Source organism: Pteropus vampyrus, unplaced genomic scaffold (genome assembly GCF_000151845.1).
Source record: "Pteropus vampyrus isolate Shadow unplaced genomic scaffold, Pvam_2.0 Scaffold91, whole genome shotgun sequence".
NCBI lineage: Eukaryota > Metazoa > Chordata > Mammalia > Chiroptera > Pteropodidae > Pteropus > Pteropus vampyrus.
Genome location: NW_011888872.1, coordinates 2,756,661 through 2,772,116, shown reverse-complemented (window position 1 = coordinate 2,772,116; position 15,456 = coordinate 2,756,661). Strand labels below are relative to the sequence as shown.

Genomic DNA, 15,456 nt, shown 5'->3' with positions numbered 1-15,456 from the left:
GTTTCTTGAGGTAGAGACTTAAGTCTCAGTTATTGAACTGAGACTTTTCTTTTCCAATATAAGTATTTAGTATTATAGATTTCCTTTCTAGATAGTGTTATCCGTGTCCCACGTATTTTGATATTTTCATTCAGTTCAATATATTTTTAAGTTTCTCATGGGTTTCTTAGACCTATTCATAAAAGTGCTTTTAAATTTTCAAGTGCTTGGAGATTTCCTTATTCTTTCCTTCAGCTTGATTTTGATTTATTTTCCTTTTTCTAGTTTAGGTAAGTTAAGCTATTGATCTCAGCCCTTCACTTTTTTATAATATGAACATTTAATGTTATAAATGTCTTGCTAAGCCCCATTTTAACTGCATCCCATGAATGCTTACATATTGTATTTTTATTTTGTATAGTTCGAGACATTTTGTACTTGAGACATTTTTTGTGATGCCCTGGCTATCAGAAGTGTGTTGTTTCATTTCTAAGTATTTGAAGATTTCTGTTATCGATTTATAATTTATATTATTGTCTGAGAACATACTTTGTATAATTTTGTTTTAAATTTAAGGTTTATTTTATGACCCAGGATAATGATCTCTCGGTGAATGTTGCAGTTACAGTTGAAAAGAACACGTATTTCCCTTGTTTTGTGGTGGAGTCCTATATATCAGATCTCATTGGTTTGTGGTATCATCAGTTTCTTCTATAGCCTTGCTAATTTTCTCTAGTAGTTCTACTAATTACTGAGAGGAGAGTTTTCTAGTTAGGAGGGTGTGGGCTATTGCCTCTTTTGCTGTCATTTGCTTATTAGCACACGGCAGTGATGGTCAGTAGGGATCCTCCCCAGTGTTTGAAAGTTGCTGTCTCTTTGCTCTTTGCTTAATGCAAGGCAGGCATGGTCAGTAGGACTCTACCCCTCGGTCTCCACAGTGTCTGGTCTGCTGCAGGAGGCATTGCTTCTGCCTGTTCGTGCAGAGAAGGACAGTTTACAAGGCTCTGCGCGGTAGTCCCTATAATAAGTACCTGGTAGGGAGGGAGGGGTGCCACCTCTCTCATAATTGCCGTAACACCCAGTGAGACAGGATACTGCCTTTTTAGTGTTGGGATGGTTGACAGGGCTCCACTCTAGTCTCCTCAGTGCTTAGTTGGGAGGATAGATGTGCTCCCTGGCTAGTACAGGGTGGTGATACTTGACCACCAGCACGTGGTGGGAAGGAGACGTGCAGCTTCTTTTATGGTTTCACCTAGAGTACAACAGGTATAGTCAATCTGTCCTGTAGACCTTTGGACCTTTTATTGTCTGTGCATATTGTTTTCAGACTGTAGGCTGCTTTATGGCCTAGGCTGGGATACATAGGATGAACCAAAAAGAAGAGGGCTTGGCAATGAGAGACTCATGGCTGGGTCATTTCGCAAATCCTGAGGTGCCTATCCAGTCTGCCTTCTATTCTACAATTTCAGAATGTTCTATTCGTTTTTGTCCAGTCTTTAGATGTAGTTAGGAAGAGGAATAGAGTAGAATGTTGTTATTCTGGCTTGCCTGTTAATAAGATGTCCCTCACCTTCATTCTGCAGGCCTCATTGGGTGTGGAATTTTTTGTTCTGGACTTTTAAGATGTTGCTTCCCTATCTTCTTGGGTGTGTTTTTAATGATGAGAATGTTAGCAATTATTTTCATTGACCCTGTATATAATAATGTATCTCCCTTCTAGCTGCTTTTAAGATGTGCTTTTTAATCTCTGGTTTTCTAGGGATGGTTGTCTTGCTTTTTGGTTCATTGAGCTTCTTTTATCTGAGTTATTTGTCATCAAAGTGGAAAAGTTTCAGCTATGATTTGTTTCCTGCTTTAATCCCTCTAAGATCCAAATACATGCAAGTTAGAATGCCTTACCTTTTCTACCATAACTGAGGCTCTGTTCATTTTTCAGATTAGTCTTTTATCTTGCTGTACTTCAGATTGGATATTCTTTTGCTGGGCCTCTTGTTGGCTGTCAGATTAGCTATTAAACCTGTCCAGTGAATTTTTCATTTCATAGATTGTACTTTTTAGTTCTAGAAGTGCATTATATTTTCCATTTTTCTGTTGAGAGTCCATCTGTTCACTAATTATGTTTAACTTTTTCTCTAAGTCCTTGAACATATTTATATAGATGTTTTATTGTTCTTATTTGATAATTCTACCATCTGGGTAACATCTGAGTCTATTTTTATTGTTTTTTCTCCTAGTTATGGGTAACATTTTCCTGCTTATGAGTAGTAAAGTTTTATTGTATGTTGAACACTGTGGATGTTAAGTTCTTGAAATTCAGATTTTATTATATTCCTTTAAAGAGTGTTTTGTCCTGGTGGGCAGTTAATTTATTGGTGGTTCAACTTGATCATGTGCTGAATTCTGTTTAAACTTTTGGGGGCTGGTCTCAAGTGAGTATCATCGTGAATTGTAGCCTTTCTGGGGTCTGTGTTTTCCTTTCCTCAAGAATCACAGCCTTGTTTGTTTTCTCTGCCTGATAAATTGCTATGTATATTTTGCCTGCTTTTATTATTGTATTTATTTCATGGGTTTTCATGGCAGGAAGTGAGGTCTTATACCTGTTACAGCCAGAAGTAGAAGGGGTGTTCACATTTTTCATAGCTTCCTAATTGATTCTAATGTGCATTCAAGGCTGTTCACTGCTTATAATGCAGGGTTTCCTGATAGCATCACTGTTGGCACATTGGGCTGGCTTATTTGTTTTAACTGCCTGTCCTGTATTTTGTAGGATACCATCCTGGCCTTTATCCAATAGATGCCAATACTATGTCCTCCCAGTTGTTACAACACAAAAAGTCTCCAGAAATTGCTAAATGTTCCTATGGGGCAAAATTTCTCCAGGTTAAGAACTAGCTCTAGCAACATAGATTATTATATACCTTAAGCCCATGCTACTCAAAGTGTGCCATGACAGCCAGCTGCACTGGCATCACCTAGAGCTTCTTAGAAACACAGAATCTAAGGTTTCACATCAGACCTTTTGAATGAGATCTGAATCTTAAGATCCGAAAATGATTTGAATGCTTTCTAATGTTTGAAAAAACATTCTATAAACCAGGGGCCAGCAAACTTTTTCTTAAAGGACCAGATAGTAAAATATTTTAGGTTTATGGTCCAGTCACTGTCAGAACAATTCATCTCTGCTGTAGTGTAAAAGTAGCCATAGACAATCATAAACAAATGAGTGTGGCTGTGTTCCAATAAAACTTTATCCACAAAACAGACAGCTAGCCAATGAAACACACACTTAAAAATTTTTTTCACATTACAGTTGACATCCATTATTATGTTAGTTTCAGAGTATAGTACTGTGGTTAGACATTTATGTAATTTATGAAGCGATCCCGATTAGTACCCACCTAGCACTACACAGTTATTACAGTATTATTGATATATTCCCTATGCTGTACTTTACATCCCCATGACTGTTTTATAACTACCAATTTGTACTTCTTAATTCCTATACCCTTTTTCACCCAGCCAGCCCTCCTCCTATCTGACATCCAGCAGTTTATTCTCCATATCTATGTCTGTTTGTTTAGTTCTTTAGATGCCACATGTAAGTGAAATTATATGTTGTTTCTCTGACTTATTTTACTTCGTATTATACCCTCTAGGTCCATCCATGTTGTCACAAATGGTAAGATTTCATTTCTTTTTATGGCTGAGTAATATCACATTGTATATATGTACCACATCTTTACTCATTTATCTTTCATCTTTCAATGGACACTTAGGTTGCTTCCATATCTTGGCTATTGTAAAAAATGCTGCAGTGTGCAAGTATCTCTTTGAGATGCTTTCAGTTCTTTTGAATGTATACTCAAAAGTGGGATTGCTGGATCATATGGTAATTCTATTTTTAATGTTTTGAGGAACCTTTGTATTATTTTCTATAATGACTGTACCATTTTATATTCCTACCAGCAGTACACAAAGGTTCCAATTTCTCCGTATCTTCACCAAACTTATTTTCTGTTCTTTTGATAATAGCCATCCTAAAGGGTGTAAGATGACATCTCATTGTGGTTTTGATTTTGGATTTCTCTTACCATTAGTAATGCCGAGCATCTTTTTATAAGCTTTATGGTCATTTGTATATCTTTGGAGAATTGTCTATTTTGTGGCATTGGCCCATTTTTTAAATTGCCCATTTATTTGACTTTATTGAGTTCTAAGAGTATATATCCTAGATACAAGCCTTTATCAGATATATAATTTGTAAAATTTTCTCCCAGTCTGTGACTTTGAAATGATACCTTTTAAATTACAAGTCTTTAATTTTGCTGAATTTATCAATTTTTTTCTTTTGTGGATCTTGATTTTGGTATTACAGCTGTGAACTCTTTGCTTAACATTAGGTCACAAAGATTTTCTCCTTCCCGTTTATTCTAAAAGTTTTATATTCCAGCGTTTATATTTAGGTGTAAAATTCATTTTAGGTCAATATATAATATGAGGGGTCCAAATTCATCTTTTGGCAAGGAAATCTCAGCACTTTTGTTAAAGATTATCTGTCCCCAATGAGTTGCCTTGATGCATTTGTCAGAAACCAACTGGTTTAATGTGAGTGTATTCCTAGACTTGCAGTTCTATTCCACTGTTCTGCATGCCTGTTCTTATGCCAGTACCATACCGTCTTGATCCTTCTAGAAGTGTGAGCCCTCCAACTTTCTTCTTTTTCAAGGTTGTTTTAGCACTTTTTGGACCTTTGCATTTCCAAAGCTTGCTGGGATTTTGATTGTGCTGAATCTGTAGATCATTTTGGGGAAAAATTGGTATTTTGCAGCTTAAACAGTAATTGCCTCATGCAGTCATAGTTCCTGGCTGGAGTTGCTACAATCTGAATTGATATGGATTAGGTCCTGATCATTGAGACAGAGTCATTCCAGAAACTGAATTCTAATAGTAGCTGATTCTTCCTAGAGAGGCATGTTGCTTCTTGCCTTATGGGATTCCACAAATTTCTGATTTTGTGACCTTCATGAAGGCTGGAGAGCCTAATTCTTGGAACACCACATGTTCCAAGTCCCCACCAAAGTACAAAGGTAATGTTCATCTCTGAAATCTTTGGCCACACCTCTTGACAAATTTTTTTTGTATGCTTCTACACATTCCGGTGTTAATTTGTATAGACTGCTTTCCTTTTTGGCTAGGAGATAAGAGCAAGAATGTTTTCCTAGATCAACTTTCTGGACAAATAAGGATTTTTTTAAAAACCAGTTGTCTTCTTGAGTCTGTTGTTGGAAGATATTACCCTCCAGATCCCAGGCAGGAGGCTGGCTGCCAGCCGAGGCCACTCTGGGCATGCAGGTATCTTGCTCCCCTAGAACTACATTAACCCATTTACCCTGAAATAACTCACAGATTACAGTCCTAACCTTACCACCGTAGTTTGCCACAAAATGGCTTGCCTTTATTATTATTTCTGCATTGCTCTAGTATATGAATAGTCTTTGGAAACAAATGACATCATTCTATTTACAGCATTCTGGTTTTAGTAGTGGTATTTCCATTCACAAAATATAGTAATTCTTCATTACTAAACATGTCAAATCCTAGAAAATGTAGCATTCTTGTACATGATGTTAACATCATTCTTGAACCGTTGGTAGCCTAAGATTCATTTGATCAATCTGATTTATGTATCCATTTCTGTTACGTTACAATTAACAGCAAGTGGTTTAGACATAACTCCAAGAACAGTTTCAGTGTTTTACTTTCACACTGAAAACCAGTCAGATTTGCTTCATTCTCATAGAGCATGTTTATATAAAATTAACGCTGGCAGCAAGTTGCATTTTTTTCCTAAACGAGAAATGGGTTAATGACCAAAAAGTTTTTTAATTATAACTACCTTATAACCCTAAAGTTAAATCTCATTTGTCTTGCCAAGAAAATTCAGTTTTCATATTATTTTTGGATTAAAAATTAAGAGATGGCTCACTTAAAAGAACCAAATTTACCAGATTTGACCGTTTGATGCTGGTAAGTACTTTATAAATTCCTAAAATAACTTTTCAGGAAAAATAAGCACAAAAACTTATTTAACATTCTTATGGAATATACAAAGTAAATAATTAGATAACAAAATCTAATGTACTATATATGTATTTTCCCATAGGGAAGCATAAGGAGAAGACAAAAATCAAGCTGTATACAGTCCCCAAATTCATTTTATGAACCCCATCAAGATTTTACCAGTCCAGACATATTCAACAAGTCAAAATGTCCATCCTGGTACACAAGCACTTCTACAGCTGGTATGGAAGTCACAGAAAGTTCTACAGGATTTTGGTTTCCAATTTCCCAGTTTACTCTTCATGGAGACACAAAGGCAGATGTGTGTTATTATGGCTTCACCATTCTTTTTCTTTTGATGTTAATATGTCTTGCTTTATATTTTCTCTGAAGATAACAAAATCCTTTTGATAATTTTTAAAGTCACCAGTTCTTCACAGAAACGTTACATTCTTATTTCAGGGCTTCCTCCCAGACATTTTCAAGGTAATTGGCTTATAAAAAGAGAATACATACAAAGTTTATGAACATTCTAAAACATGCTTTATGCTAAAAATGGTATGATACAGTTTGGAAAATACTTTTCTGAATTTCAGATCACTTAGGAAATCTAAAAAAGGGGTAATTCTAAAGTGTTCTCTTTTTGATCAAAGGAAGAATTTTAAAATTACTGATGGAAAATTTATCTTACAGAAACTTTTTTTTAAGTAACATGTCAAAAATTTTTAGATAAGCTGATATACTATATAATCTTAGAAAACGCATAAAGACATGAAATGTGATAATTTGCTTACCTTACTACAATATGGACATTCACCAAATATGATGTTAAAACTCTGTCTACTAGTCATTAGTCCTCTCAACCACTGAAGATATTTTTAAAAAAGAGAAAAGGAGCAGTTAGAATGATTACAAATTGTAGATACCCCAGAAATCATTTCCTTTCTTTTTGAGTATATTATACTTTTACTCCAGAAGATTTACCTTCTTAATTTTCTTTTGCAAGAAAGAGTAAGAGGGAACATTTCTTGAGCTGAATATTAAGGGGAAACCAGCATGGATTTCCAGGTCTATACACATTGGTTTATAACCAAATTAAAGGCCACCATAAGAATTTGACGAAAATTATTCACCTTTTCTACCCCTAAAACAAATACAGAAAAATGCATCTAGGTCTCGGGGGTTCACAGAGCTAACCCTAATTCCATTAATACAAATTAAAAACTTCTCCTATAAAAAATACCATAGGCTCTTAAAAATTTACATTTTAATCACCAATAGTGGATTCTTAACTATTAATTATAAGCACAAGGCAGTTTTTTAAAAATTGAATGTTATTACAAAAGACAGCACATGTTCCCTATAATTAGACCTGTTATTTTATATAAGGTGAACTGACATCTCTACCTCAGTTCTCCCTTATTAAAGATAAGGGAGATAGCACCAACTGCTATGTCTAATCACAAAAATCAGGTAGTGATATTAAGATGCTGAAAAATAAAAACATTATACAGCTGCACATATAGCTTATCATATGTCAACTGTGCCCTAAGATGTATGCTATAGAGAGCAAATGACTGCAGAAAGGACTGAAAGCAGACTTAAAAGTAACATATTCCATCAGGCTAGTTCCCTTTACCTTGTTGCCACCACTACTCCCACTTGGATGAATCTACAGTGGTGGTATTTACTGAAAGATTCCAACGTAGCATCAAAATTAAAAATAGGGGTAAAGGTCAATAAGCAGTCCATGAATGTATTTCCCTGTTCTTGGTTAGGACATTTCTTTACCCATGAGAAACCATGATGAAGACATGGACATCTGGAATGAACTAGTAATATAGGAGCTAATGCAAAAGAAGAGATCATAGTCAAACATATTTTAGACTCTTAAGCCAAATACGCATACTTCCTATGTTGTGTTAGCTGAAAAAAAGTCTTGCTGATGTTCATTTTACCTCATATAAGCATATTTGATGGAAAGGCTGTCCGCACTGGGAATTATCACACACTTGATCAGGAATGGCACCATCAAGTTGATAGGCATAACAAATTCCACAATCCATAGAAAAATCCTTCAAAAGGAAATATAAGCATATGTGTTTAAAACGAAGGTGAGACAATGCATAATATGGTAAAGATAATATTAAACTTTTATAATTTCTATAAGGTAACTATTATAATAGAAAATCATCACGGCTATTTGTATGAGAGTGCTTCCTTTTTCATCTGGTAAATTATATACAAAGATACACAAGAAACATTCTATTTTTGGCTCACAGGATGTTTGGGCTTGACTAATATTCCCATCTGGTACATCAGCATACTGTCACAGTAGTATGTAAAGATAAGAACTGGTATTGGGTAGTGATTGCTATCTAAACCTCAATATTCTGTAACTAAAGGAAAAATACGAAAACATCCTCAGCACTTTAATAGTCTACACCTTAACACTGTCAACAGTTGTTTAATTTTGCAACATAGTAGTGTTTATTCAATTTTGAGAAACCTTACTGCCATCCCTCACAAACACTTATATCAAGCTAATTAGAACTTTATTTCAGTCATCCATAAGCAGGTAGTATAGAAAATCCAAATATCTCATTAGCTACTTTGGACCTTTACCCCTATTTTTAATAATAAAGATGTCTTTCATTAATCATTTTTCTGCTATGAAGACCATGAAAGAAGTACACTTACAACCACCAGTCTAAGGTTAACAGGTTCTTTGATGCAGCTGTTGCCCGCAGTTCAGAAATCTGTTATAATCTTCCAGTTCCCTCACTTTTTCAGCCTCATATTTCTCTGGTGCCTAAAAGAACATCTAACTTTCATTATGCAACCTGTATGGAATATCAAAGCACTGAAAAAACTTACAGATTTCTCCAGGATAGCACGAGCTGGAAAATCAATTTCTAAAACATCTTTCAAATTTTGTAACAGACTGTTTTCTGGATCCCTGAAAGCATGAAAAAAAAGTTGTTATTAAATTAGTAAAATCCTAGAAAAGTAACAATTCTACTGCAAAGATACCTACCACAAGTGTATGTTTCTGCTCAGCTTAATTCCCAGGGGTTTCACCACTTCAGATATTTAAATTAAAAAAAAAAAGTTTAATTTAGAGTTTGCCATTCTCATTTTGTAAAACCACATTTGGCACAGAATTTCTTTAAAATTAACATACAGCACTGTTACTTTTAGATTTGGTATATGTATATATTGAAAAATGATTACCACAAGTTTAGTTAATACCTATCACCACACATAGATAATTTTTTTTCTTGTGATGAGAACTCTTAAGATCTGCTTTCTTGGCAACTTTCAAATATACAATACAGTATTGTTAACTATAGAATTTGTTTAAACTACTTGATTAGAAATTCTAAATCATATTAAAAAAAATACACAGTTCAAAATGATGAGACATTTTCACTTAAAATAATTACCATTAATATTTTAGAATATTTTAACAGTGGTAGACAAGGATTTTATGGTTCTGCTAAAACATTTTAATCTGAGATTGCATACCATGATCAGCTCCAAGAAAGCAGCACTCGGGAAGCATAGTAGGATGCCTGGGGTCTACCTCTATATTTATTGAAGAATTATTCCCTAAAATAAAAATATTAAGCTTTTTAGAAGTAGAACAGTTTATCTAACAAAAAATAAAAGAGTATCTGGCTGGGTACTTATTTCATTATATACACAAGGAAAGAGTAACTAAATGTTTATAAATTTTTTATAAAGAAATATATCACTATATTATAGTTAAAAAGTAAATTTTGAAATTATGACTATGCCTTAAGATTTGGGGATCCTAAATTTCAAAAAACAGTCAATACATAAGTTAACATAATTAATTTAGATTGGAATCATCAATTCTATCAAAGTTTACATTAAAAAGTTCTATGGAATGATAAAAATCTTTAATATAAAAAAGCACAAGTTTAAGAAATGTTGACATTACTTTTCAAGACTTTCTTGAAAAGTAATAGAACTATGGTCAAACATATAAAGATTAGAAATACAATAAGTGGTAAAAACATCCTTAAGATCTCAGTTTTATGAAGTTTTTATAATTCTTTAGTTCCATGTAGTTTTCCCCTATATGTTAACAACAGGTTCAATTCTTGTTAAATTAGAAACTTCATTTAATAACAAAAACTAACCTTGCGTGCAGAATCTAAGAGAAAGCTATTTCTACTTTGCACTGGATTCTTTTATAAATTTTAACTCTACTGTCATACAAATTTCTGAAATTTTACTATTTTTTGAAGATGCATAGTGTAATTAAGGTCAATTTGAATTTCATTTTTATAGTAAAAATGTCTCGATAAATTCTATATTCTAGAGTATAAGCCTTTGGCTAAGATTGGCAACCATATAAATACAATTATTACAGATCTGGCAAATAGCCTTAAATAAATGTAAAGTAAAATAAATGACAAGTCATTCAATGAGAAAAAAATACATAATAACTTAAAATCTCATTTGTTAATGCATTCTATATCATGAACACAAATTCCGTATTGGCCTTTAGCAATGTCATCTGCTAATGACTCCAGAAAGTACTTTCACAACAATGGCTCTATATTAACTAATTTTTCAATAAATTTGCTAAAAACTTGGTCCTAAAAATGCAACTCAATGGCTAAAAGGGGGAAAAAAGGGGGGCGGGGAGCTAAAAGGTAAACAGTGTGAATTAAAAACCAGGTAGTTTATGCTAAACAATGAGAAATATAATACAAGATATATTTAATCACAATAATATTTTAATGGGGCCGTGAAATTACATTTCTTTGAAGAAAATATTTTTATTCTTAATATCTGCTTGTTCAAAAATATACCAAAATTTGGTTAATTATTCCAAATTAAATAGTGTTAGACTTTAACAAACTGGTAAGTAACAACATCATTTGTAGAACTGCTACACAATTATACCTTCCTCTTCTCATAGCATGTTTCTTCTTTCTCCTCAAATAATCTATTTTGCTTGGGTAGAAACTATAAAAATTGCGAAGTGGGAAATGATTCATACCAGAATTTCCAAATGTCCTTTGGAATATATAACTTAACATATCTATTTGGGCTAGGAAAAAAGGGAGGAAAGATATAAATAAGTATCTTCCAACCATTTAACTACAGTAGTTAGTGTGAACAAATATAGTTTCAAACATCTAAAATCTTGAGAGTCTGGTTACCAGAGGGGCGGGGAAGGGGGAAGGAGATGGAGTAAACGGGGTCAAATATGTGGTGACAAAGAAATTAACTATGGGAGGTGAATGCACAATGTAAATATATATATGCCTTATTGTTAAAATGTACAGCTGAAACATTGGGTTTTGTTAACCAATGTCACCATAAAAAATAAATTAAAAAAAAAAAGATATAAAAACAACTGGAAGTGAAGAGTGACTATAAAAAATTAACTTCTTTAATTTGGAGTTATGTATCCTAAAATAAAATCTCAAGTCAAAAACTTGCTCATAATAAAAGTACATAAAACAATTTTATAGTAAAGAGAATGTGGTAATATTTAAAGGATGATACTTATGGTTATATAACATTTTCTTATAATGAAGAAAATACTTCCAATATATTCAGTTACTTTGTGCGTTTTGTTTACTCTTTCAATGCATGGCCCACTTCAGATTCTTTTATCCTTTATATTTTTGCCAAAAAATATTACCAGATTTGTTCACATGAATCTTTTCTAGTTTCATGGATGAAGACTTCATTATTTCTAACAATTCTTCCTAACGTATGTTTTGAAAAATCTGCTCCACTGTTTCTGTACTAATTAAAAGCTCATTAAACACTCTCTGAATACTACTTCCATTGGATCGTCACCTTTTATAATGAAACACCTCAGTACTTGTCCTTTTTACTTGAAATATTTAAATATATACTAATTGCAGTTCATCCCAAAAATAGTTAACTTCATGCAGAAAAGTGTCATCTAACAGTCTGATGTCGTCTTTAGATTCATTTCCTAATATAAAATATAATCAAACAAATATTTAAAAAAAAAAAAAAAAGCTCAATTCTTTTTTCCTACCTAATGCAATTCTGCGTGCTGTTGCACTCCGTGTAGGTTTTTCTGGCTCAAGTACCCAAGTCTTCTCATCGATTTCATCCATAACATCCCAGAAGGCCTTCAGTGATTCCAGTGCTGCCAAAAACTGACTATGAATGCTTATTATGGAGCTCTGTGAAAAGACGGGTGAAAGCTGAATGAGTTGTACAACACTATCAACAGCAGATAATCTTTCACTTAACATACAACTCGATTTAGAATTTTTTTTACTATGCACCTTATTTCCTTTCACTAAATGCACCACCTTTCTTTAGATACCAAAACAAGAAACCAAGTGTGGTCCTTGTAGTTTTCCTCTTACACCTAATTTCAATTAACATAGGATCTGATTCTATTTTTAACATATTTCTTGATAACTCTATTTACACTAGCATTATTATATGCCATTAAAATAAATCCCCTAGTTCTCATTTCCACATCCAGACTTGCCGTCCTTGACTTCACCTATCTTACTGCACAGTACCCCATCTAAAATGTAAACCTGAACCTATCCCCCTTTTAAAACCACTTACCTGGATTTTCATACTCACCTATAACCCATTTTTCATATTACAATTAAGTTGATTTTTGTATTCTGCAAACCTGATAGTATAATTTCCTGGTTTACAATAAAAGTTTAAATGTAATTCTCAAAGTGATGATTTTTCTTTGTAATACTACCACTTAATGATAGTAACAAGATGCAAAAGCTGTTCAATAAGTATTTAAGTAAACTGAACTACGTGACAATCACTGATGACCCTCATCATTCTATTAAGTCTGCCATTACAAGTAGCTTGCAAATTATGTTGTATGTTACTGTTAGTGATTAAAACTGCATTTCTTTATCATAGCATACAATTAACATTGTTTAATATGCATACATAGACATGTCTACACAGTAAACTAAAATACTTTCCATGGGTATATTTACTACTACATACTTCAGTAACCATCTTCTCTATGATCTCCCCAAATTTAGCCAGATATAGAACTCCAGAACTAATCAGCCATCTATAGACAGGTGATTTCTATATGGTTATCTAATAGGCACATCATACTCAGATTGCTCAAAGATGTTATCTTCACAGAGAAATCCTACTCCTACTGTTTGAGTTTTTTTTTCTCTCCTTGGGAAAGGGGATACTACCTGTCCTGTTGCCCAAGCCAGGAATGTAAGCAGTCTTGACTTGATTACTAAAACAACCTACTGAATTTTCTTCATTTAATCATAGCCCCCCCATAAGCTCATCATTTACACTGTATTTGCACTGACCTTTCTGCAAATATGACACTATAATTTCCTTGCTTATTTATAATAAAACAGTCATTGATCATCAGATGCATACATAACAATCCAACTGCTGGACATCATGTTGGGTTTTTTTAATAGGCTAATTGAGGGATAATTTACACAAAGAACTGAACATATTTAATGGTACAAATTGAGGAGTTTGGGTATATGCATACACCCATCATACCATTGCCACAATCAAGGAAACAGACATATCGAATACCTCCCAAAGTGTGTATCTCTTTGGGTTTTTTGATAATACTTAACATAAGACCGGGCTACCCTCTCAAATTTTGAAGTGCACAATACTGTACTGTTAACTATAAGCGCTATGTTGTACAGCAGATCTCTAGAACCTATTCTTCTAACAAACTTTATACCCACTGAACATCATTTCCATTTCCCCCACCTTCTAGCCTCTGACAACCACTACGGTTTTCTCTGGATCTATGAATCTTAGATTCCTCACATGCAGTATTTGTCCTTTTGTGACTAGTTTATTTCAATTAGCACACTACCTTCCATATTCATCCATGCTGTTGCAATTGGCAGAATTTTATTTTTTAAAGGTTTGTATATACCATATTTTCTTTTGTTGATGGACACTTGGATTTTTTCCTATCTTGGCTATTGTGAATAATACTACAATGAATACCGGAGTGCAGGTTATCTCTTTGAGACTGATTCTAATTCTTCTGGATATATATCCAGAAGTCAGACTGCTAGATCATATGGTAGTTATGTTTTTTAAGTTTTTTTGAGAAACCTCCATACTGATTTTCATAGTTGCTGCACCGTTTTTCTCTCCCAATAGTGTTGAAAGGGTTCCAATTTCTCCAAATCCTCACCAATACTTGTTGCTCTTTTTATAACAGCCATCCTAACAGATGTGAGGTGAGCTCGTTTTATGTTTGATTTGCATTTCCCTGATAACAATGTTGAGCATCTTTTCATATACTTGTTGGCCATTCGTATGTCTCCTCTGAAGAAATGTCTGTTGAAGTCCTTTGTTCATTTTTTAATTTTTTAATTTTTTTTTTTTTGCTATTGAAGTTGTAGGAGTTCTCTATATATTTTGGATATTAACCCCTTATCAGATGGATGGTTTGCAAATATTTTCTCCCATTTCATAGGCTTTTTCATTGTTTCCTTTTCTGTGCAGAGAGCTTTTAGTTTGTAGTCCCACTTGTCTATTTTTGCTTTGTTACCTGTGCTTTTGGTGTCATAGTCAAGAGATCATTGCCAAGACCGATGTCAAGAAGCTTTTCCTCCTTTATTTTTGGAGTTTTACAGTTTCGGTTCGTGAGTTTAAGTCTTTAATCCATTTTTAGCTAATTTTTAAGGGGTCCAATTTCATTTTTTCCCCCACACTATTTGTTGAAGAGACTATTGTCTAAAAAAATCAATACAACTGACTCTCCTCTATCTATACTTATATTTAAAATATATAATTACCTATTTCATTGTATACTCATGGAAAGGTTAACCAAAAAAAAGTCATAAATTGTTTTCACAGTGGCATCTTTCATTTGAAAACTAAGTACTCCCAAACACTGTCCATTTCTCAGGTGCTTGACTATAAACAAAATCCAAAACACAGCTCTGCTTAAAATGCTTCTCTGCATTTTGAGCAGAAAAGATATATTTTTTAAGAGAAAATGAGAGCAAAAAATAAAACCACCACCCTGCAACCAGAAGTCAGTTGGTAATTAAGAAAAAATGAAATTTAAACCCTCAAAGTCTTTATCAGATTTTACTAGATAGCCATGTGAAGTAGATACAGTATTTTTATGGTCCAGATAGAGTCCAAAAAGGTGAAACGTGGGATATAAACATTTTTCTTAGCAATTATAATGAACTTTTAGCAAGTAGACATTAAAACTATTTTATCAGAAAGCTACTTGAAAAACTAATAGATTTTCTCCAACTGTTTATTTTGTCCATTAATTCACGCATAAACTTATTTTCAATTGACTTCCCTGAAATTGAAAAAAATAAATGCCAAGGAAGTATCCTATAATATGACCAAAATTAATATCAAAATTCA

The 15,456-nt window shown here is 33.4% G+C and overlaps 2 protein-coding genes across 6 annotated transcripts in view; one reads left to right on the top strand and one right to left on the bottom strand.

The window, feature by feature from the left end:
* The window catches only part of VRK2 (vaccinia related kinase 2), a 110,525-nt gene extending 97,755 nt beyond the window's left edge, over positions 1-12,770 (top strand). For 2 of the 5 annotated variants that reach the window (XM_023532849.1, XM_011363927.2), the window contains exon 13: positions 6,143-6,430. In XM_023532849.1, coding sequence (XP_023388617.1) covers positions 6,143-6,430 — 288 coding nt within the window. Of the gene's footprint in view, positions 1-3,635; positions 3,659-6,142; positions 6,620-12,133 lie in introns of those variants that run through there. The other 3 variants (XM_011363930.2, XM_011363929.2, XM_011363925.2) reach the window with 3 other exon arrangements.
* Positions 5,410-15,456, bottom strand: part of FANCL (Fanconi anemia complementation group L) — a 75,223-nt gene continuing 65,176 nt past the window's right edge. Inside the window, exons 9-15 of the mRNA XM_011363933.2 lie at positions 12,098-12,248; positions 9,568-9,651; positions 9,077-9,122; positions 8,917-8,998; positions 7,998-8,114; positions 6,834-6,905; positions 5,410-6,533 (exon numbers count right to left, since the gene is read on the bottom strand). Of these exons, the coding sequence (XP_011362235.2) occupies positions 6,498-6,533; positions 6,834-6,905; positions 7,998-8,114; positions 8,917-8,998; positions 9,077-9,122; positions 9,568-9,651; positions 12,098-12,248 (588 nt within the window). The 3' untranslated portion in view covers positions 5,410-6,497. The remainder of the gene's footprint in view (positions 6,534-6,833; positions 6,906-7,997; positions 8,115-8,916; positions 8,999-9,076; positions 9,123-9,567; positions 9,652-12,097; positions 12,249-15,456) is intronic.